At 38.7% G+C, this 22,999-nt stretch overlaps 1 protein-coding gene across 1 annotated transcript; it reads right to left on the bottom strand.

Annotated features, from left to right (window-relative positions):
• On the bottom strand, positions 1-1,991 carry LOC121743426 (transcription factor bHLH112-like). Its single transcript, XM_042136738.1, has 6 exons — positions 1,585-1,991; positions 1,058-1,436; positions 918-983; positions 764-829; positions 640-684; positions 1-528 (listed from the first exon to the last, which is right to left on the bottom strand). Exons 1-6 carry the CDS (start codon positions 1,797-1,799, stop codon positions 379-381), a joined length of 921 nt encoding a protein of 306 aa, XP_041992672.1. The 5' UTR covers positions 1,800-1,991; the 3' UTR covers positions 1-378.
• Positions 1,992-22,999: the final 21,008 nt, after the last annotated feature.

Here is a 22,999-nt window from a genome sequence, read left to right as displayed (position 1 = left end):
TAAAACAAAGAAACAAGATGAGGAGAACCTTTAATTAACAATTAATGAAGCTCCTAAATACAGCTCAAACCGATAATGCACATCTCCTAAAGTAGAGTAAAGCTAAATTTAGCATCAGTTCCAGTCCCTTTATCCTTAACATCCTCTTGATGATTACAATTTTATGAAATGCTACATCAATTAGTTCTACTATGCTTTCATATTTGCTGTCCAAGATGTGGCCCTCCATGCGCTGTCTTCCTTCAACAATCACTCGTTTTTTTCACTTTCCCTTTTCTCTTGCTTTTCTTCAATACATGCGGCCTCCATTCTTGTCGCATCCATATCTCACATTATTGTTAGTCCCTTTTTTTGTTGTGTGTGTAAATTACACGATGTCTATCTGAAGCTTCCGGTGAAAGTAGGTGTCCAGAAATCTGACGTGGCCTCGGCTGCAACGGGGAAGGTGCTCGATATAGGGACGAGGCACAGCCCTTGAGTTTTGAGGACCTTTGTTACCCCTTCTTCATCCTTGGCTTTCTCTCCTGCCTGCGTTCAAATATGTACTACATTGTTCAATAACACCAAACCATGATATGACAAAAAAGTTTGGCACTAACTAATTATTTTACACAACATAATCGAATTAATTAGTCGTACCTGCACCGATGGAGATCCATATTTCAAGTATGGCGTGCTTAATGACTGAAATTAAATCACGGATTCATAATTAATTCTGATAATTTTCTTATGAAATTAAAATTGAATCACTAGTGAAACATACATTGACTTGATCATGGAGAAACTTGATGTACTCGATAGCTTCGTGGAGCACGGATGCAGTGTCAGTCTGAAAACGCAATTTATCACAAAGCTTAATTAGTATTCATGAACTGATTTTTTTTGTATAAAAGAATCAAATTTATTTAAAAATTGACCTTTCCGAAAGGTGAAACCAACTGCTGTAGGGCGGTGATTCTGTCCCCAAGTTTTTCTTTTCGGACCTGTTGAAGAGAAGCTAAAAGGTATATCATCCGTTTCTCTGCATATATGAAAAGTCAGAAACAAATTTACATACCTTGAAGGTTGGCAACGGGGATGGAGTTTCGATTCGAGGACGTTTAAATGTGGCTTGTTCATGAAACGTTTTGTGTATGTGTGTTACCTTGGCAGTGATGGTGTGGTTGTGAGGCGATGGAAAGAAGTGCGACGCAGGCGGACGAACATTACTCAACGCTGATGGATCAATAGCCATGAATCCGTTTGAGTTCATCTGAATCTGATCATCTAATAAAGATGGATAGGGTTGAGAATTATCCGTATCGAACAGAGTCTGCAACAAGGATGAATCTGAAGTTTGCTTCATCGATGAATCTTCTTCACTAAAATTCATTTGAGCCCTATAATTCATGCTTGAATCCACCAGGAAGTTGGAATAATTGTCCTCTGATCTTCCGCTGCAACACCACAAGTAGAAAAATATATGAGTCGAAAAACATTCAGCTTTCTATTAGGGTTAGTCATCCATTATTAGTGGGACAACAATACACCTTCTTCTTCATCAATAATTTCCAACTTTAAAAAAAAACATAAAATATTGCTCACAGTAAAGGTTGATTCCAGGCATCCAATTTGGGCTGGTGGTGGTGAACATCTTGTATAAGAAGGGAGCTGCTTCCGTTGGATTCATCGCTTGAACGTACACTTCTGGTCTCGGTTGGCCAGCCTAAGCTCCCTATGTCGTTGGAAGCCAACGAGCATGGAGACGAACTGAAGAGATTCCGCGGCGAATTCCACCAGCTTATCAACTCTTCTGCCATGATATTATCAACTTTTATTTACCTTTTTCCTTTCAAATTTAGTCTACCTAAAATCTTGTCAAATTTGAGTTGTGAAGTGATTTGTATTATATGGCTCTCTCTCTATATATATATATGTGTGTGTGTGACAAAATGTTGTAGGTACGGAAGGGGATGGAATCTGGTCCCGACATTTAAATCTTAGAGTTTTTATTATTAGACCAGACATTATAAGGAGGAAATATATTCGTAGTGGTTGATTCTGAGATTATAAAAGGGGAGTACTAATTAATTATTGCGATATTAGCGCGGGTAGAATTCTTTGGCTGAATTTGGTATGTAGGAAGTGATGTATTATTCACTTTTATTGTTTTAAATTAGGTGGTGTAGCATTAAAAACTCCAAGTTGCTCATGTGTATAAAGAAAGGGATATGGTGTGAGGGCAATTTTTTATCTGGCTTTCCATGCCATTGTTAGGACGAATAACGTACCTTTCTTCTGGTAGTTAGACTTAGAATCAATATCCTTTGTTTTAAGTATTTTAATTTTAAATATTTGTTGTTTAAACTGTGTGCATGTAAATGTGGCTGAAAAAAAATTATACTTTACTAAATGTTCGAGTTAAATAATTCAGATAATAAAATAAAAGACTTGTTTGACATTTTCATTTTCCTAATAGATTTTGGGACAAGATATTTTGTGAGCCGAACCGGATTTTGAGGAGCATGTGACCATTTTGCTTTCAAATATGTATATGATTCCCTAACTAGCATGTATTTTGTGTCAAAACTAATTTTACATAAAAGAAATCGTCTCGGGGTTAGGCAGGAATCGTTGATAGCAGGAGGGGAGGTGTGAAGGGCGAGTGACGTCCCACCACGCACCCCTCACTCCTCAGCTAATGGTGACGCTGTATGAAGTCGACTCGCAATTAATAGGTCCCGAGTTTAAATCACTACAAACTAAAAAAAATCTACAAAATGAGGAGAATTACTAACCAAATGAGAAAAGTGATCTGGTGAGAGTATCAATTCTTGAGTCGTTTTGATTAAATATTTTATATACGGTCACGCGGGTGGTGTGATCCGTTGCTAACTTTTTTTAAATTGCTAACTTATCAATGTAGTGTATTAAAAATGTCAACACGATCACATTAAAATGTCAACACATATTTGTGTTGACATTTTAATAAACTGTGTTGATATTTAAATATTGATGTCAACCCAATGTATTAAAATATCAACTTAAGTTTATGTTGACATTTCTTTGTTATCGTGTTGATATTTTTAATACACTATGTTAATGAATTAACAAGTTAGTAATTTAAGAAAAATTAGCATTATAACGCCCCCATACTGTCACAATTGTTAAAGAAAACGGTATCGAGCCATTTTTGTAAAAATTTTTAGGATGAATTTATTGAGCCAAATGACCCTTCCAGAAGCAGGTTTTATATTTGAGTTATTTGCATACTACTACAACATTCTAGTGCAAATGTGGAATATCTGTGTACAGTAGTGTGAAATGAAAAGTTGACCCTTGTTGCTCATGTCATTGCTTATGACTTATCCTACTACCAAGTGTGGTTGAAGATTGTTTACAATAATGAATGACATCTAGAACATAAATTTATTTAGTGTAGCTAGCCGGCTAGCCCTCCACCAAAGAAATTCAACACTTAACTACACTAGTCAACTCAACCACGACTCAATGAAAATCCTACCATATATTTTACTATTAGAGGTAACATTTTTTATGATTCACGAACTTTGTTCAATTATCATTTTAGGTTCGTGAATTTTGAAAATATTAATTGAGGTCTGTCAATTATGAATTAATATCATTAATACCTTGAAGAGCAATTCTGTCATTTTATTTTTAAAAATTAAATAAAATATTTTAAATTATTTTTTAATAATAAAATAATATTTTTTTTTCGAAGAGGGAGTGTTATTATATAGAATATTCCTTTTTAGGATGTCACACTCTAAACGATATATTTTTAAATATAGAAATATCATTATCTCATTTTCTCTCTTTTATTTTTTCTCTTTACTTTACTTATAAAATAATGCTACATAAATTTTTGTGCTAAATTAGAAATACTCTTTTAAAATGGGACGAAGAGTAATAATGATGGCGTTCTATTTATTAACGTTGAATTGACATCATACTGAGGAGTGGGCTTTTGACATGAGCCAAGTGGAATAATGTGAAGGCCGTCGCAGAATTGACTCCAGTCAACCACCATATATCCTATTGTCACATTACATGATTATGGTAATAAATTCCTATTGTCAAAAAAAAAAAGTAATAAATTACTACAAAATACTAGTTCCTCCATTATTACTTATTAGTAATCCCCTAAATTCCAAAATACTATTTCCTTTGTTTTATAGTAGTAAAGTCATTTTAACATTTTAGATGTTCCATAATAGTAAAGTTGTTTTCTCTTTAATAAAAAGGACTAAAGTCCCAAAATAATCCTTAACATATTGCATTTTTTTTATTTTGGTCCAAAACATTATCTTTTGAATTATTCGATCCCTCACATTTGAAATCAGATCACATTTGGTTCATTTTGGACGGTTCCGTCAATTTTTTGACGGTTTTAATTACCGAGTCACAAATCCATCACTAATTAATTTATTTGTTCACATCACGTGTATCCAAAATGACATTATAACCAGGACCCCCAAATTTGCATACATTCCAACACTCCCAACAACATACAATGCCAAATAAATATTACTTGCAAATCCACAATCCATACAGAAAGAATTCCCCCGTAACTAAGTCACAACCTAAAACTCCAACAGCTCTCCCCCACAAAAATATAAATTTCACAACCGAACCCCATAATTCATGCCCACCGACACAGGCAATTTATCCAAAATGGGGCAAAACACAAGAAAACATCTAGTAAACGATGTACCCAAAATCGGAGCGACATGGATTCCGAGAGGTTCTGAGAAGGCGCATAACCAAGGCTAATCTGCTTAGCGACGTTGATTTGAGCAGTTTCCGGGTCAACGCAATTCTGACCCGGATCGGAAACGCTTATTGCCAGCGCCAATTGCACTCTAATTGATCGACTTTATGATTAGGGTTTGAGATTGAGAATGTGGAATTTGATTTCGGGGTGCTAAAATGCGCGGCGGTGGGTAGAGAATAAGGTGAGAAGAGGTTTAAACTGCGCATTTGGTGTTAGAAGTCATCGCCAGGTAACAAATAGCCGGTTGGTGACGAATTTGTGACAGATTAGTGACGGATTTGTTTCTCCCAGTTCGTGACGGATTAGTGACGGATTTGTGACCCGGTAATTAACACCGTCAAAAATTTGACGGTACCGTCCAAATATGGACCAAATGTGATCCGATTTCAAATGTGAGGGACCGAATAATTCAAAAGATAATGTTTTGGACCAAAATAAAAAAAACGCAATATGTTAAGGACCATTTTGGGACTTTAGTCTAATAAAAAGTAACACATTTTCGCAATTTTTATTTTTTTGTCTTTCTATTTTTTCTTCTCTATTTTTTGTTCCTTCCTACTTTATAATCTTTTTATTTGATAGTATATTGCACACCTTTTTCTTTATCTTGGTGCAGGAAAGAAATGGGTAATTACTATGAAACACGAATGAAGTACTTACTATTATAGGGATTTCTGGTCAATACTAAATAAAATGTATGCGTGTTCGTTTTACTTTGGTGCGTGATTATTTCAAAATCCTCCTAAACCCATTAACACACATGATTAGAACACATCCTTTTTATCATTGCATACACAATAATATGTAGTAATTCGTAAATTATTGGACACTAAATGAGTTGTGTTGTCAAAGTTCTACCATACGAATCTCATATCAAAGATTTTGATTCCAGTTCATCATCGAGATAAATATTTTTTTTCCTTGAGGAAAAATAGAAATAGAAAAAAGAGATATATAGAAAATAAAGGAATAAAGTTTTCTTTGAATTTCTATTTTCTTTTTCCTCATTATATGTAAAAAAAATCCTATTTTTGCTTCAATCCAGAAAAATATTACTCTGCTTCCCATAAATATATGGGCGGATGAGATGACACGAGAATTAGAGCATCCGTAGCGGTGCTCTTCCCGCAAGGACGACGTCCGTGTCGCTGGCACGGCACATCCATGTCCGCCGCTGTGCTCTTGCCAACGGCACGGCTCTACTCGATACATCGAGCACGTCCGTGCCGCTGAGCATGGTGACGTGGCGCATTTTTATGGGCTGTTGGCATTTTCTTTTTTCTTTTTTTTAAAAAAAATGAAAATAATACCAAAAATTTTTAAAAAATATTTTCGGATTCCCAAAAATATAGCTGTTTTATTACCAGTTTTTTTAATTTTTTTTAAAAAAATTTAATCCTAAAATCATCTATAAATACACACATTCATCATCCATTTGGGCGAAATTCGGCCACGAGTAGTGGTTTTTTTAATTTTATGAATTTAATTATGTAATTTTTAATTTTTAGGATTTTAATTATGTAATTTTTAATTTTTTTGTAATTTGTAATAGTATTCCGGGTATTTTTAATGCATTTTAATATTGTGGAAATGTTTTTAGTAATTGAAGTATTTAAATTAAATAATGAAATGGTGGGACCCTTGAACATGTCCTTGCGGAAGAGCATGGATGTGAGTGTTGTGCTCTTGGGGAAGAGCATGGAGTAAAAAAGTAATAAAAGTGGGTCCGTGCCCACATCCGTGCTCTTTGGAAAGAGCACAGATGGGGATGGTCTTAAGATAAATGTGGTAATATAGGAGAGAAGAGGAGAATGAAATGGTAAAGTAAGAGAGAGGAGGAGAATTGTAGTTAAATTAGAGTTAGTGGATAGTGAGACCTACATTATTAAATTGATATAACTTTTCAAAAATAGAATGCACATATTTTTTTAGGACGGAAGAAAATAAAAAGTGCACATATTTTTATGGAACGGGGGAAGTATTACCACGTGTGAAATAATATTTTTGCTCACTAAAGTGAAAAAGAGAAACAAGAATATTGAATTTTTTTGTTTATAGATGGGGAGGGGGTCAAAGAAGGATTTAAGGAATGAGTTTTTTCTTCTATTTTCATATATATACTAATAAATTTACAAGAATAGAGTATCACATAGTATGAGAGCACCCGCAACGCGTGCCGCCGGCGTTCCGCGTGCCGTTCCGCCGGAACGGTTTCGCCGCGGAACGCGTTGCGGCGCTGCATTCCGCTCCCGTCCCGTTCCCATTCCGTGCCGGGTGCCGTCGGCACGTAACGCGGCACGGAACAAGCCGCCACGCGCCTGGGCGACGTGGCCGATCCCCGTGCGTGCGTGCTTCCCACTCGCCGGCCCGCGAGTGGGACATGTCAGCAATGACGCAATAATTATTTTTTTTATATAAAAATCGAATTTTTAAAAAAAAAAAAAAATTTTAAACGGTAACATTACCGTTTTTTTTAACTTTTTCTTAATTTTTTAATTTTTATTTTTATTTTCTTATTCTATAAATACACCTAATTCATTCATTTTATACACAACTACACATCTATTCTTCCTACATCAACATCAATTTCTCTCCAATTTTCATATTCTATCTCTTCAAAAAATGTCCGGCGACGGCAATTACGGTGGTGGCGGCGCCGGAGGGTGGGATCTCAACGCGTTCGGCGATTGGGAGACCATGTACAACACACTTGGTGGTTCGGCGATTACGGTGTGTTTTTTAATAAAGTATGTTTGTTTTTTAATAAAGTATGTTTGTTTTTTAATAAAGTGTGTTTATTTAATTTAATTTAGTTGGAAATAAAAATAAAAATTGAAATAGAATGAATAGTAATTTAAGGAACGGTTAAGGAACGGAGGGTTGCAGGTTCCGTTCCTTAGTTAAGGAATGGAGTAAAAAAGTACAGTGGGGCCCTCAAATAGTGGTTTAAGGAACGGTATATGAACGGTATAGGAACAACGTTGTGGATGGCCTGAGTAAGAAATCTTGATAGTCATAGGCCACTCTTCTAGAGAATGCGATTAGCCTACGGATATAATTTCATATTATCTCCATCGCCTCAAAAGTCAATTCTTAACCCTTGTATTATTTTAATCTAAACATTTAAATTTTAAATTAACTTCTACGCGGTTTTTAGACAGAGACGGAAAACGAAACATTTTCCTTTTACCAAGTTACGCAATGTCTCTATAAACCACATCTTCATTGACTTTAAGGTCCTGAAATTCCGTAAATTCTTTTTCCTCCACTCTTGCTAATTTTGTCATAATTTACAACTTATTAATCATATGATATGCTGACATTTCATTCATCAGTGTTAATTAATAGGTTGTCATATAATTTCTACCTATAAATCATTTTTTTTATAAAAATGAGCAAGTATGAAGTCCAAACACACCGTCTTTCAACTAAAATAATAACTCATCCAAATGATCCCCTAAATATACTGAATTTTCTTTTATCAATTCGAGCGATCTCTTATATATAGGAGTATATGATTGACCAAATATTGTAAGATAGATTGATGAATCGCTGCTATGAAGAAAGGTTTTAAGTTCGGGAAACGTCAAGGAGCTGAAATTCTTCAGCTACCGTTGGATCGCGCGCCTCACTCAACTTTAAATCTCACCCGTTCGATTAGCTTTTCGACCGTTAGAAACTTAGAGGTTAAATAGTTAGTTAGAGCTGTTGTAACAGTAGTTAGCTCATTGTGTAATCTTCATCCGATTTCAATGATAATCCTCTCTCAAGATTCTCCATACAATCTCTAAATCAAAACACACATTCGCACACACACTCAATCGAAGATCAAATTTAACAATTGGCGCCGTCCGGTGGGAAGGAGATTCTTGCGTTGATCTTGCGAAAGGGAATCGAATCTACGAAGCGAAATGGCTGCACGTTTTGAGGCGGAGAAATTCACAGGTAAAAATGATTTTGCTCTTTGAAAGATGAAGATGCGGGCGATGCTTACACAGCAAGGCCTTGCATCCGCATTGGAAGTGAAACCGAAGGGGGCAGAGCCTGAAAATCTGGAAGAGAAGGTGATTCAACAACGTGCGGAAAATGAAGCGAAGGCCTACAGCACGATTGTACTATGCCTTGGAGATAAGGTGTTGCGGGAAATCGCGAGAGAGAAGACGGCAGCAGGTATAATGGCTAAACTTGAGGATTTATACCTTACTAAATCGCTAGCGAATAGGTTGATTATGAAGCAGCGGTTGTATTCATATAAATTCTTGGAAGGAAAGGGGGTGTTGGAGCAGTTGGAGGATTTTAATAAAACTATCGATGATCTGGAGAATATAGATGTATCGATAGGTGATGAGGATAAGGCAATTCTGCTATTGAATGCGTTACCATCACAGTATGATCAACTGCGCGATGCTATTTTGTATGGGCGTGAGAGGACGATGATGTTCCTCGAGGTGCAGACAGCCTTGAGATCGAAGGAGCTGCAAAATCTTGAGATGAAAGGAGGAAATTCATTCTCTGAAAGCTTGAACGTGAAGAAGTTCAAAGGGAAAAACCCATACAAGAAGCAGACTGATACACCAAAGTTTGTGCCGAATGAAGGACAAAAGGAAATCCGTTCTTGTCATTGGTGCAAGAAACCCGGTCACCTCAAGAAAGACTGTTTTGGTTGGAAAAGAAAGCAGCAAGAAGGTGGTGGAACAAAGGCTGTAAACTCAATTGAGGAGGTTGAAGATGATGAGCCTCCAGTGGCTTTGAATGTAGCAGACAAAAAGGATTGTGGTTCCTGGATCATGGACTCGGGTTGTAGTTTTCACATGAGCCACAATCTTTCTTGGTTTGAGAGCATAAAAGAAACATCAGGGTCTGTAATTCTGGGGAATAATCAGACTTGTTCCATCAAGGGGATTGGGGTGATCAGACTTCAGGTTGAACATGGTAGCAACATTTTGTTGAGTAAAGTCAGGTATATACCAGATATAAAGAGAAACCTGATATCATTAGGCACCCTTGAGAAGAAGGGATGTAAATTTGTCTCTGAGGCTGGTGTCATGACCATAAGCAAGTCAGGAAAATTGTTGATGAAGGCTGAGAGAAAAGGGAGTTTATATTACATGACTGCTACTGTACAGAAGAGTGAATCAGAAGAATCATATGCTTTGGTTGCTGAAAATCTCAGAACTTGGCATGGCAGGCTGGGACATCCAGCCTTAGGCACTATAAAGGAGCTGGTAAAAAGAGGGCTCCTACATTGTGATGAAACAGAAGAAGATAGTACATTTCAATGTGAAGAATGTATGCTGGGAAAGGCAAAGAAGCTTAGCTATCCAAGGGCCAATCACACCTCCACAAAGCCACTTGATTATGCTCATAGTGACTTGTGGGGGCCTGCTCAAGTGAATTCCATTGGAGGGGGAAGATACTACATGAGCATCATAGATGACTACACAAGAAAGGTATGGATCTACATCTTAAAAGAAAAATCAGAAGCATTCTCTAAATTCAGGCACTGGTGCATAGAGATGGAGGCAGAAAAGCATACAAGTCTGGGCTGCCTGAGAACCGACAATGGATTGGAGTACTTGTCAAGGGAATTTGATGAGTTTTGCAAGGAAAGAGGCATCAGGAGGCATAGAACGGTTCCCCTCAATCCACAGCAAAATGGAGTGGCAGAGAGGGCAAACCGCACAATTCTTGAGAGAACTAGATGTTTACTGATTGCTGCTGGTCTTGAAAAGAGGTTCTGGGCAGAGGCTGCTGCCACGGCTGTCATCTTGATGAACAAATGCCCTTCATCTTCTATAAATGGAGACATACCAGACAATAGATGGTTTGGGAGGCAGTGCACTTATGAGAATTTGAGGACCTTTGGTTGTAAAGCTTTTGCACACATCAAGCAGGGAAAACTTGAAGCAAGGGCGGTTAAATGTATCATGTTGGGGTATCAACCCGGTGTAAAAGGCTATAGGCTCTGGTGTGTTGAGCCTGGAAAAGGAAGAATAATAATCAGCAGGGATGTTGCTTTCTGGGAAAATGATTTGCCTTTTAAGAAAAGGTCAGATGCTACTACTTCTGATAATGCAGAGAGGATAGTTGCTCCTACACTTACTGAGTTTGAGGTGGAGCATGGGGAAGAGAATATGGGTGGAAATGCTGCTGAAACTGGTGAGAGCAATGTACCAGATCCACCTCAACAATCTAACACTGATGATAAGGCTGACTGGAAACTGACTCGAGATAGAGTAAGAAGAGTTGTGAAGCCCTCAACAAGGTATTCAGATGCAGAATACCTGTACTCTTGTCTGATGGCTGCAGAAGAGGTTGAATATTCTGAGCCAAATACATATGAGGAAGTTGTTAGTGCAACAGATTCTGATAAATGGAAGCAGGCAATGATTGATGAAATTGACTCATTACTGAAAAATGGTACATGGGTGTTGGTTGAAAGGCCGAATGGAAGGAGAATAGTCAGTTGTAAATGGATTTTCAAAAGAAAGTTAGAAGGTGGTGATGGTGATAAAGTCAGACACAAAGCTAGATTGGTTGCAAGGGGTTTCACACAAGAATATGGCATTGATTATGAAGAGGTGTTTTCTCCCGTGGTCAAACATACTTCTATCAGAATTCTGTTGGCTATAGTGGCAAGAAAGGATTGGGAGCTAGAACAACTAGAAGTTAAAACAGCCTTTTTGCATGGTGAGCTCAAAGAGACTATTTATATGGCTCAACCCAGGGGATTTGTGAAGGCTGGACATGAGAGCAAGGTTTGCTTATTAAAGAAGAGCATTTATGGGTTGAAGCAAGCCAGCCGTCAGTGGCATATGAAGTTCAATGAGCACATGGTGAAGTCTGGTTTTCTGAGGTCTTCTTATGATGGATGTGTCTATATTAAGAGTGTAGATGGAGCTGCTGTGGCTTATCTACTCTTGTATGTAGATGATATGTTGCTAGCCGGAGCTGATATGAATGAAGTACAGAAGGTGAAGCATGATCTCAGTAATGCATTTGAGATGAAAGACCTAGGGCCTGCCAGAAGAATTCTGGGCATGGCCATAATCAGGAGCAGGGAAAAGAAGCAAATCTATCTTACCCAATCTGAATATGTCTCTAGGCTGTTGAGAAGGTTCAAGATGAAAGAAACAAAGAAAGTGACAGTGCCTATGGCTCAACATTACAAGCTGACAGCAAGCCAACAGCCAAGAACTGAAGCTGAGATGATGGAAATGCCGAATATACCTTATGCTAACATTATTGGAAGCATAATGTATGCTATGATTTGCACAAGGCCTGACATTGCACAAGCCATATCAGTAACCAGTAGGTACATGACAAACTATGGCAGAGAGCATTGGTCAGCATTGAAATGGCTGATGAGGTATCTGAGGGGAGCTACTGGGTGTGGAATCATGTTTGATGGTGGGAGTGAATGTGTGGGAGATGCTCTGATAGGATGGAGTGATTCAGACTTTGCTGGAAATCTAGATACGAGAAGATCTCAATCAGGGTATCTATTCACATTATATGGATCAGTTATCAGCTGGAAGAGCAGCTTGCAATCTGTGGTTGCTTTATCCACAACTGAGGCTGAGTTCATGGCATTGACATCTGCTGTGAAGGAGAGTTCATGGCTGAAGGGTATGCTGAAAGATTTTGGTGTGGAGCAAGAATCAGTAAGCATAGGTTGTGACAACAATAGTGCTTTGAGTTTAGCCAAGCACCAAGTATATCATGAGAGAAGTAAGCACATAGATGTGCGCTTGCACTTCATCCGGGAGAAGATAGAGGATGGTGAAATCAGAGTGTTCAAGGTCCACACAGCTGACAATCCAGCTGATATGCTGACAAAACCAATGCCAAAGTTGAAGTTGGAGTTGTGCATGGACTTGATAAATCTCAGGAAGATTTAATGAAGGTGGAGCTAGTAGGCGAATCATCAAGGTGGAGTTTGTAAGATAGATTGATGAATCGCTGCTATGAAGAAAGGTTTTAAGTTCGGGAAACGTCAAGGAGCTGAAACTCTTCAGCTACCGTTGGATCGCGCGCCTCACTCAACTTTAAATCTCACCCGTTCGATTAGCTTTTCGACCGTTAGAAACTTAGAGGTTAAATAGTTAGTTAGAGCTGTTGTAACAGTAGTTAGCTCATTGTGTAATCTTCATCCGATTTCAATGATAATCCTCTCTCAAGATTCTCCATACAATCTCTAAATCAAAACACGCATTCGCACACACACTCAATCGAAGATCAAATTTAACAAATATGATATTGATAGTGAAGCGAACGTAATCCCGAAGAATAGATGATATGACTAAATTGAGTAATGAGGGTTGTCTTTCTCTGGGATCCAACACCAAATCAGCTCTTGATTTTGACTGACATAATAGATTCAATTAATTAACATCATGTTAGTATTATTGGCTGATCAAGGAGTAATGCGTGCGTACGGTGAAGCTGCAGCTTGATCAAGGAGAAAGGAAGATAGCTTGATCAAGGAGAACGGAAGATAGCCGTTGGAGGCGATTATGAACTAGCTCAACAAACGTTTGTGAAGATCTCATTCACTTAAGTTCTAGTATAAGTAGTTAGTTTGTTTACTCTTTGTAGTGTATGTAAAAATCAGTTGTATACATTCACTACTCGATCAATAAGAGTTTTCCATTCGGTTTCTCAAAACAAGAGTTCATCTTCTACAAACTTGAGTTTTCTTTTGTTCTTCGTTTATAATCTTACAACAATTGGCGCCGTCTGTGGGAAGCGATCAAGAAGCAAAGAAAGATGGCTGCACGTATGGAGGCTGAAAAATTCACGGGCAAGAACGACTACGGCTTATGGAAAATGAAGATGCGAGCCGTTCTTGTGCAACAGGGTTTGGTTGTTGCTCTGACCCCAGCTGACGCAGATGCGAAGGGAAAGACCCCTGCCTTCGACGAGAAGGCTCAGGCTAAGCACGATGAAATGCTTCTTAAAGCGCATAGTGTTGTGATATTGTGCCTAGGAGACAAGGTGTTGAGGGAGGTGCAAACCGAGACAACCGCAGCTGGAATCTTGAAGAATCTTGATGAGGTATGTCTGGCTAAGTCCTTGGCTAACCGTTTATATATGAAGAGAAGGCTTTATTCCTATAGTTTTTTGGAAGATAAGTCAATTCTTGAGTAGCTAGAGGACTTCTGCAAATTTATAGATGATCTTGAGGCTGTTGATGTGAAGATTGGTGATGAAGATAAAGCCATCTTGGTACTCAATGCCCTTCCCAATTCGTATGATCAGATGAGGGATGCCATATTGTATGGAAGAGACAAGCAGATCATTTTTGCTGAGGTTCATGCCGCACTCATGGCCAAGGAATTACAAAATGGAGCAATGACTAGATCTGATCCACAACCAGAGTATCTGAACATCAAGAAATTCAGTAAGAAGAAGTTAAATAAGAAGAATGGAGAATCGAAGGCTGAGATTTCTGGAGTTGAAGAAACTCATTCTTTCCATTGGTGCAAGAAGCCAGGGCATTTAAAATGAGACTGCTATGCATAGAAGAAGAAGCAGGCCAGTGAAGGGAACTCTCATTCAAATAATGTGAAGGTGCCTGAGGTGATGAATGTGACCAATAAATGTGAGAGAGGATTCTGGATCATGGATCCCAGTTGCTCATTTCATATGTGTCCCACAAGAGAGTGGTTTCAGAATTTGAAGGAGGCACATGGTACTGTGCTCCTAGGAAATAATCAGACCTGCTGCATCAGAGGGGTAGGTAACATCATGTTGAGGGTTGATGATGGATCTATCAAGGTGCTGTCAGAGGTTAGATACATTCCTGAAGTCAAAAGGAACTTGATATCTCTGGGAACTTTGGAGAAGAAGGGATATTCTTTCATATCAGAGAATTGTGAGATGAAAATATGCAAGAATTCTCAAGTAAAGATGTCTTCAAGAAGGAATGGAAGCTTGTATTATCTTCAGGCAGCAGTCATTGAAGGTGAGTCACATTCAATAACCATACCAGATTTAAAGACTTGGCATCAAAGATTAGGACATCCTGCAGATGGAAGCTTGAAGGGTCTGGTCAAGAATGGCTTGATAGAAGCCAGTGCAGGGGAGACAATGGAAGTTTGTGAGGACTGCTTACTAGGAAAGTCAAAGAAGCAGAGCTATCCAGCAGGTAAACATAACTCAACTTCCCCCCTTGATTACATACACTCAGATCTCTGGGGCCCTGCACCAGTTAAGAGCCTAGGTGGAGTAAAGTACTACATGTCTATTATTGATGATTGGTCAAGGAAAGTCTGGGTATACATATTGAAAGAGAAGTGTGATGCATTTAAGACATTCAGAGATTGGTGTACAGAAATAAGAAATGAAAAAGGCTCAACACCAAAAGTCTTGAGAACAGACAATGGACTGGAGTATCTGTCCAAGGAATTTGACCTTTTTTGTCAAGAAAAGGAGATTAAAAGGCACAGTCCCAGCAAACCCTCAACAAAATGGAGTTGCTGAGAGATTGAATGGAACCTTGCTTGAGAGAGTAAGATGTATGCTGAGCTCTTCTGGTGTGGGGAGGCATTTCTGGGCTGAAGCAGTCTCTACTGCTGCTTACTTAATCAACAAGTGCCCAGCATCTGGGATAGGTGGAGTAGTCCCTGATGAAAGATGGTATGGTGGAAAGCCAGATTATAGCAGACTAAAGCCATTTGGTTGCAAAGCCTTTGCACACCAGAAGCAAGGAAAATTAAATGCTAGAGCCCTCAGATGCATCATGCTAGGATACCAGAAGGGTGTGAAGGGATATAGGCTTTGGTGTTTAGAGTCTGGTAATCAAAAGATATTGGTGAGCAGGGATGTGGTCTTCATTGAGCACAAAATGCCTTTTCTAGATAAGAAAGATCAACTTGAAGCTGCTTCTGAGACTGTGAATAATGATGCTCACTTTGAGGTGGAGAATGCTGATGTTGCTGGAGATAACTATGATGATCTCTCTGATTCTTATGTTGATGATGGTCAAAGTGAGATCACTATTCCAACAAGAGAAAACACAGATTATGTAAGCACTGATCACATTCAGACAGAAACCTCAAATGCTCAAGGAAATCTCAACGATTATCAGTTGGTTAGGGACAGAACAAGAAGAACAAATATCAGGCCTCCAGTCAGATTTAGAGACACTGAGATGCTTTTCTATGCCCTTTACATAGCTGAGCAGCTAGAATATTCAGAACCAAGCTCCTATGCAGAGGCCATTGCCAGTCCAGAATCAAAGCAGTGGATCCAAGCCATGAAAGAAGAAATTGACTCTCTACTCAAGAATAAAACATGGATTCTTGTGGACAAGGCAGAAATGAGAAAGGTGATTGGATGCAAATGGGTATTAAAAAAGAATATTGAATCAGCCCAGGCAGATAACATCAGATTCAAGGCAAGGTTGGTGGCCAAGGCTTCAATCAACAAGAAAGAGTTGACTTCAATGAAATATTCTCACCAGTTGTGAAGCATAACTCTATTAGAGTTTTGTTGGATGTAGCAGCACGGAGAGATTGGGAGTTGGAGCAGCTTGATGTCAAGACTGCCTTCTTGAATGGGGATCTTAAAGAAACTATCTACATGGTACAACCCCAGGGCTTTGAGGTTCCTGGATCAGAAGGAAAGGTTTGCATGCTCAAAAAGAGCTTGTATGGTCTCAAACAAAGCAGTAGACAATGGTACTTGAAGTTTGGAGAGAATATGTCTAAGCTTGGATTTTGTAGATCCCTATATGATAGCTGCATCTTTGTGAAGAAGCAGAAGAACAAGGAGCCCATATATCTCCTACTGTATGTAGATGATATGTTGATATCAGGGAAGGATATCAAAGAGATAAGAAAGGTCAAGAGCTAGATAAGTGCCATTTTTGAAATGAAAGATCTTAGAGCTGCCAAAAGAATACTAGGCATGGATATAGTTAGAGATAGAAGTAAGGGGAAGCTATGGCTATTCCAAACCGACTACATCAACAGATTTTTGAAGAAATTCAAGGCTGACAACATGAAGGGTACATCCACTCCTCTGGCAGTTCACTTCAAGTTGTCAAAACATCAGAAACCTAAAGATGAGGTAGAGAAGAAGGAGATGCAGCTCATTCCCTATTCCAAAATAGTTGGAAGTAAAATGTACATGATGATTTGTACACGGCCAGACATTGCTCATGCTATAAGCTCTACAAGCAGATACATGGTTGATTATGGGAGGCAGCATTAGAGTGCTTTGAAATGGATAATGAGATATCTAAATGGAGCACACAATCTTGGAATCCTATCCACATCAGAAGGTGGAGTTGAAGGGGTTCATCTGGTTGGATACTGTGACTCAGATTATGAAGCCAATGTTGATACTAGAAGATCTCAGACAGGCCATATCTTTACTTTGTATGGTTCAGCCATTTGCTGGAAATCAAGTTTGCAGAGTGTAGTGGCTTTGTCTACTACAGAGGCCGAGTATGTGGCTCTCACTTCAGTCGTGAAAGAGAGTAAATGGTTGCTTAGATTGGTCTCTGAGTTAGGTATAGATCAGAAAAGTGTGGCGGTTCATTGTGACAACAATGGGGCGATTTGCTTAGCTAGACACCAAATGTTTCATGAGCGTAGCAAGCACATCGACGTTCGGCTCCATTTCATTAGAGATGAAGTTGAGAGTAGGAGGATTAAGGTGTTAAAAATTGACACGGCCCACAACCCTGCAGACATGCTCACCAAGCCGTTGAGCAAAGATAAATTTGAGTATTGTTGCAGGCTAGTAAACTTGTATACTGTGAAATTTTGAGAACATCGAGCCATGACCAGCCAAGGTGGAGATTGTTAGCATTATTGGCTGATCAAGGCGTAATGTGATACGAGGGTACTCGTATCGGTTCCGGCAGCGCGAAGTCACCGGAGAAGGGTTAGGTTCCTTCGCGGGATCCTCCCGTCGAGCAGCCTAGGGTTCTCGGTCAATTAGGGTTTGACGAGATGAACTTGCGGAAAATAAAGTACAATAAAAGATAAAGTAACGATAAAGGATAAACTGAATTGATATTTCTTGAATTATTGAACTAAAGAACAATGTCCACTATTTATAATAGTGGATACTAACTTAATGAGCAAGACAAAAGATATGAAAAAGATATGAAAATCTATAATTAACTAGCTAAATAATGATAATAATAATAATAATAATCGTATCAACTCCCCCACGGTTGAAATCCACCTTGTCCCCAAGGTGGGCACCATGAAGCAACAATGAGTGTCGAGGAATCCTCCTGGGTCAAACATACACAGAATAGTTGAGCGTCTCCTTGCATCAATGCGTCCATGAATGCTCAAGCATAGAGTGTCATTTTGCAGAGGAATCAACCGGGCATCGGCATCGATGAAAGTTGATCGATGATTAATACTTGTAACATCACCAACATGCCAAACCACATATACACATGCAATTACCTTCTTCATATCCTCAATGGAACCATCTTCGTCCTCTTTCAACAAAAAAGAATCAATCTTGTTGCTCAACATTGTAATATCCAACCTGTTATGCTCCACCACATGTATAGGTTCTCGGCAAGTAAAAACAACATTACATGGATCATCTATGCCATCTTTACTACCATAGATTGGTCCACTAACATCAACACTAGAATGAATAACATCTTTTTCCTCTTCATCATTATCAACGACAATTAATTCCATCGAGTCATACCCGAAATTGGAGTCGCACGACAGAGATATTGTGGCTGGTGGAGGCGGGATAGCAACGACAACAGGCAGCGAGCTTCTAGATGGATCGTGATGGAGATCAGCTGGGGCGGCAGCGGTCATCTGTGGTAGGGGACACGATACCGGCTCCGTGTACATGACACTGGCTGTAGGGTCTGGTAGAGGTCGTGTCGCGGCATGTGGATCGCCCAGGCAGCGTTTGTTGCATCCATCAGAGACGTCAGTTGCTTGACAGTAGCAGTCAAACGCTCGAGTTATGAAGCCAAGGCAGCCACCGTTAGGTTCGGTTCAGACTCCGGCGTCACTGGATCACGTGGCATACTGAGAGGCTCCATATGGCCGACGTCGTTGGGAGACATTGCCAATCCGGTTGATAGGGAGGTTGCGGATATAACAATGGCGAGTCTGGATAGGAGTATCCAAATTGCACGTTCTGGCTCTGGAGGTACCAACACGATGTGGGGCTTGGCATGGGCAGTGGCGAGAGGAACGGTCTATTGAACTGGCGATGGACGTAGTCAGTGTAGGTGTATGACATGATGGCGGAAATACGGAGGATGAGCTCTCAATGAAAGCACCAGATGGTACGGAGAAACCCGTATCAATGATAATTGATGAGAATTTGCCGGATATTGAAGGTCCGTTCGCGGGATCCTCCCGTCGAGCAACTGATGAACAAAGACGGAAAAGGAAATTTTAGAAAAATAAAAGACGGAATGATAAAGATAATTATATTTCTTTCATGATTCCTTCAAATGATAACAAAGACTCATATTTATAATACTCCTATGAATAACCTAACTTGGTGAACAAGATAATAAAGATACGGAAAAGATATGGTAATATAATAATAGAGATATGTGAGATATTTTGGAAGATATAATCGTATCAACTCCCCCATGGTTGAAATCCACCTTGTCCTCAAGGTGGGAACCACGAACCTAACAACGAAGAATCTTCCAGGATCAAAAACATGCTCACCAAAATTGAGTTTGGAAGGAATTTTCAACTTTCTTTTCTCACCCAAGCACATCCCCAATACTATTAGCCATCGTTTGATTACTTGCCCACTACCAAGTTTGATATCAATTGGATCCCCTCGTTCAAAAGTGGGATCGAAAATTGTTCCATCAATCAGCTTTCCCTTGTAGTGTATGTTGACCCTGTCACATTCGTGAACCTGCAATGGGGCAGCAGCTGCGGGAATTATTGATAAGGTATGAATCCTATCGGAGCTACACGGCAAGAAGATAGCCGCTGATGGTGGCGGCGGGGCAGCAGCCAGTAGCTGCGCTGTTGAAGAGTCGGGAGACAGCGGCGGTGGTGGTAGTATCAGGACATCAGTGACGGCCAACGGCGTGAGTGTTGAGCTCATCTGGAAAACCCCTTCCACTCCAACTTGATCACAGCTAGGTAGTCGATCAATTGTAGTATTTGGAGAAGGTTTCACTGTTTCATCATTATCAACGGCAATTAATTCTATTGAGTCATACCCGAAAGTGGAGTCGCACGACAGAGATATCGTGGCTGGTGGAGGTGGGATAGCAACGACAACAGGCCGCGAGCTTCTAGATGGATCGTGATGGAGATCAGCTGGGGGTCGCGTTGCTGCGTGTGGATCGCCCAGGCAACGTTCACGTGAATCCATCTGAGACTCCAATTCCCTGACAATAGCAGTCAAACGCTCGAGCTGTGAAGCCAAGGCAGCCAACTGTAGGTTCGGTTCTAAATTCGGCATCACCGGATCACGTGCCATGTCGAGAGGCTCCATATGGCCTACATCGTTGTAAGGAGGCTGATATGGAGACGATGGCGGCTGGAAGAGCTGGTAAGGCTGTTGTGCAGGGTTGTACAGCGGGTTCCCATCAGGAGGGTCAGGTTCAGGGCACGGATAGAACACCGAAGAGGGACTTGGCGCGATAAAGGATAGCGCTGGAATCGGGAGCGCCGGGTCTGGATAGGAGTATCCAAATTGCATGTTCTGGCTCTGGAGGTACCAACACGATGTGGGGCTCGGCATGGGCAGTGGCGAGAGGAACGGTCTATTGAACTGGCGATGGACGTAGTCAGTGTAGGTGTATGACATGATAGCGGAAATACGGAGGACGAGATCACAATGAAAGCATTGATAGCGGAAATACAGAGGATGAGATCACAATGAAAGCACCAGATGATACGAGGGTACTCGTATCGGTTCCGGTAGCGCGAAGTCGCCGGAGAAGGGTTAGGTTCGTTCGCGGGATCCTCCCGTCGAGCAGCATAGGGTTCTCAGTCAATTAGGGTTTGACGAGATGAACTTGCGGAAAATAAAGTACAATAAAAGATAAAGTAATGATAAAGGATAAACTGAATTGATATTTCTTGAATTATTGAACTAAAGAACAATGTCCACTATTTATAATAGTGGATACTAAGTTAATGAGCAAGACAAAAGATATGAAAAAGATATGCAAATCTATAATTAACTAGCTAAATAATGATAATAATAATAATAATAATAATAATAATAATAATAATAATAATAATAATAATAATAATAATAATAATAATAATAATAATAATAATAATAATAATAATAATAATAATAATAATAATAATAATAATCGTATCATAATGCGTGCGTACGGTGAAGTTGCAGTCTACGGTGGAGCTGCAGCTTGATCAAGGAGAAAGGAAGATAGCTTGATCAAGGAGAACGGAAGATAGCCGTTGGAGGCGGTTATGAACTAGCTCAACAAACTCTTGTGCAGATCTCTTTCACTTAAGTTCTAGTATAAGTAGTTAGTTTGTTTATTCTTTGTAGTGTGTGTAAAAATCAATTGTATACATTCACTACTCGATCAATAAGAGTTTTTCATTCGGTTTCTCAAAACAAGAGTTCATCTTCTACAAACTTGAGTTTTCTTTTGTTCTTCGTTTATAATCTTACAACACATCAAGCTTTTTTATTTTAAAAAATTGTCTGTTGAGAAATAACTCTACTTAAAAATTATTAATGGACCTATATACTATCATTGATTATTAGTAATTGGCGCGGTACCTATATGGGTCTAATTGACTTGAGATAATGTGACAAAAGACTTTGGCCTCAAAAAAATAGATGATTTGAGGGCGGAAGTGCGTGTTCTTCTTCTTTTCTTTTCTCTATCATTGCACACAATTATATAGTCCCCACTAGATGATTTATTTATTTCAAAATAATCGATTTCTAAAATTTCTTACGGAAAATGAGAGAACTAAAATAAAATATTTAGTGACTGCCCAACAATCAAATCCGAGAATTGTGATCACGAAAATATCGGTTTTTTTTATCAACTTTGAAGTAAGTACTGTATTAGGTAAAACTTAACATTAAGTTTAGCATCTGCTATTTATAAATATCTGCAATGGATAATATATGTAGAACTAATTCACAGTATAATTTTTGAACAAACACAAAGTTTATTGTTGGATAACACGTAGTTCATTTTAAGATCTTTTTAATTGAATCCTTTTAGATAGAACTTCAACAATAAAAAATGAAAGATCCGACGATTCAGCGTTAGAAATTAGTTCGACATTAATCATACTCCAATGAATATATTTACTATGAATTATCATTCATGATAGATTAATTCCAATAAAAATGACAATTATGATTTAAATCATTTAAATGACATTAGTTCCAATTCTTTTTAAATATAAAAAAATTAAGAAAAACTGAAAATTATAAATAAAGATAGTATTTTCCGAGAGACCAAATGCCAAACTGCCGTTAATGGGTTAAGCTACTCTACTCAAATTTATACAACAACGAAAATGAAACTTTTCATGATTAGAATAATTATTTATATATACTTATGTCACGGTTTACGACCGTGCAAGTGAACTGCAACACTAAACCATATCCAAACAGTTTGCGTGTTATTGCACAGAGATGAGAATATGTCCAAATTCCAATGCACTTTTCATGATATCAATGTATATATGTATATGGGTTGATTATCGCAAAAACTATAATTTGAGATAGGCGGAAAAATATTTCTATATGAATTTAATTTATTTGCAGTGAAATTAATTAATTAATTAATTGTACTGAAAAAAGGAATTTCCGTCACTTAATTATTGTGAGAAGGATTGGGAACTCTTTTTATGTTTCGTTCGGCTATTGGATTTCAAATATTTATGTTGGATTCATCCTCACTTGTTTTACCATATAGTATGTCTAGACTAGTGAATATTGGTGTAAAAGTTTCTCTTTTTTCTAAGAAACTGAATTTATTTTCAACGGGATCTTATTTTGACAAGCTCCAGTAACTTTGGACTTTTTTTTTTCTAAACTTAATCTTATCGCTCAATCTTCAAATGAAATCAATAACCATCTTTTAAAATAAGTTTAACATGAAAGTTGTTTTGGTGTTTTACCATTGTAACTTTAGTCTCGCAACCGTCTTTAAAAAGTTTGATGTATTAAGTTACGCTTTTAAAGATCCTAAGTAGGTGGGCTTCACTAGTTCCCAAGATTTGTGTTATGTAT

Source organism: Salvia splendens, chromosome 8 (genome assembly GCF_004379255.2).
Source record: "Salvia splendens isolate huo1 chromosome 8, SspV2, whole genome shotgun sequence".
Taxonomy (NCBI): domain Eukaryota; kingdom Viridiplantae; phylum Streptophyta; class Magnoliopsida; order Lamiales; family Lamiaceae; genus Salvia; species Salvia splendens.
The sequence above is the reverse complement of the archived record's forward strand: the minus strand, read 5'-3'. Positions and strand labels throughout refer to the sequence as shown.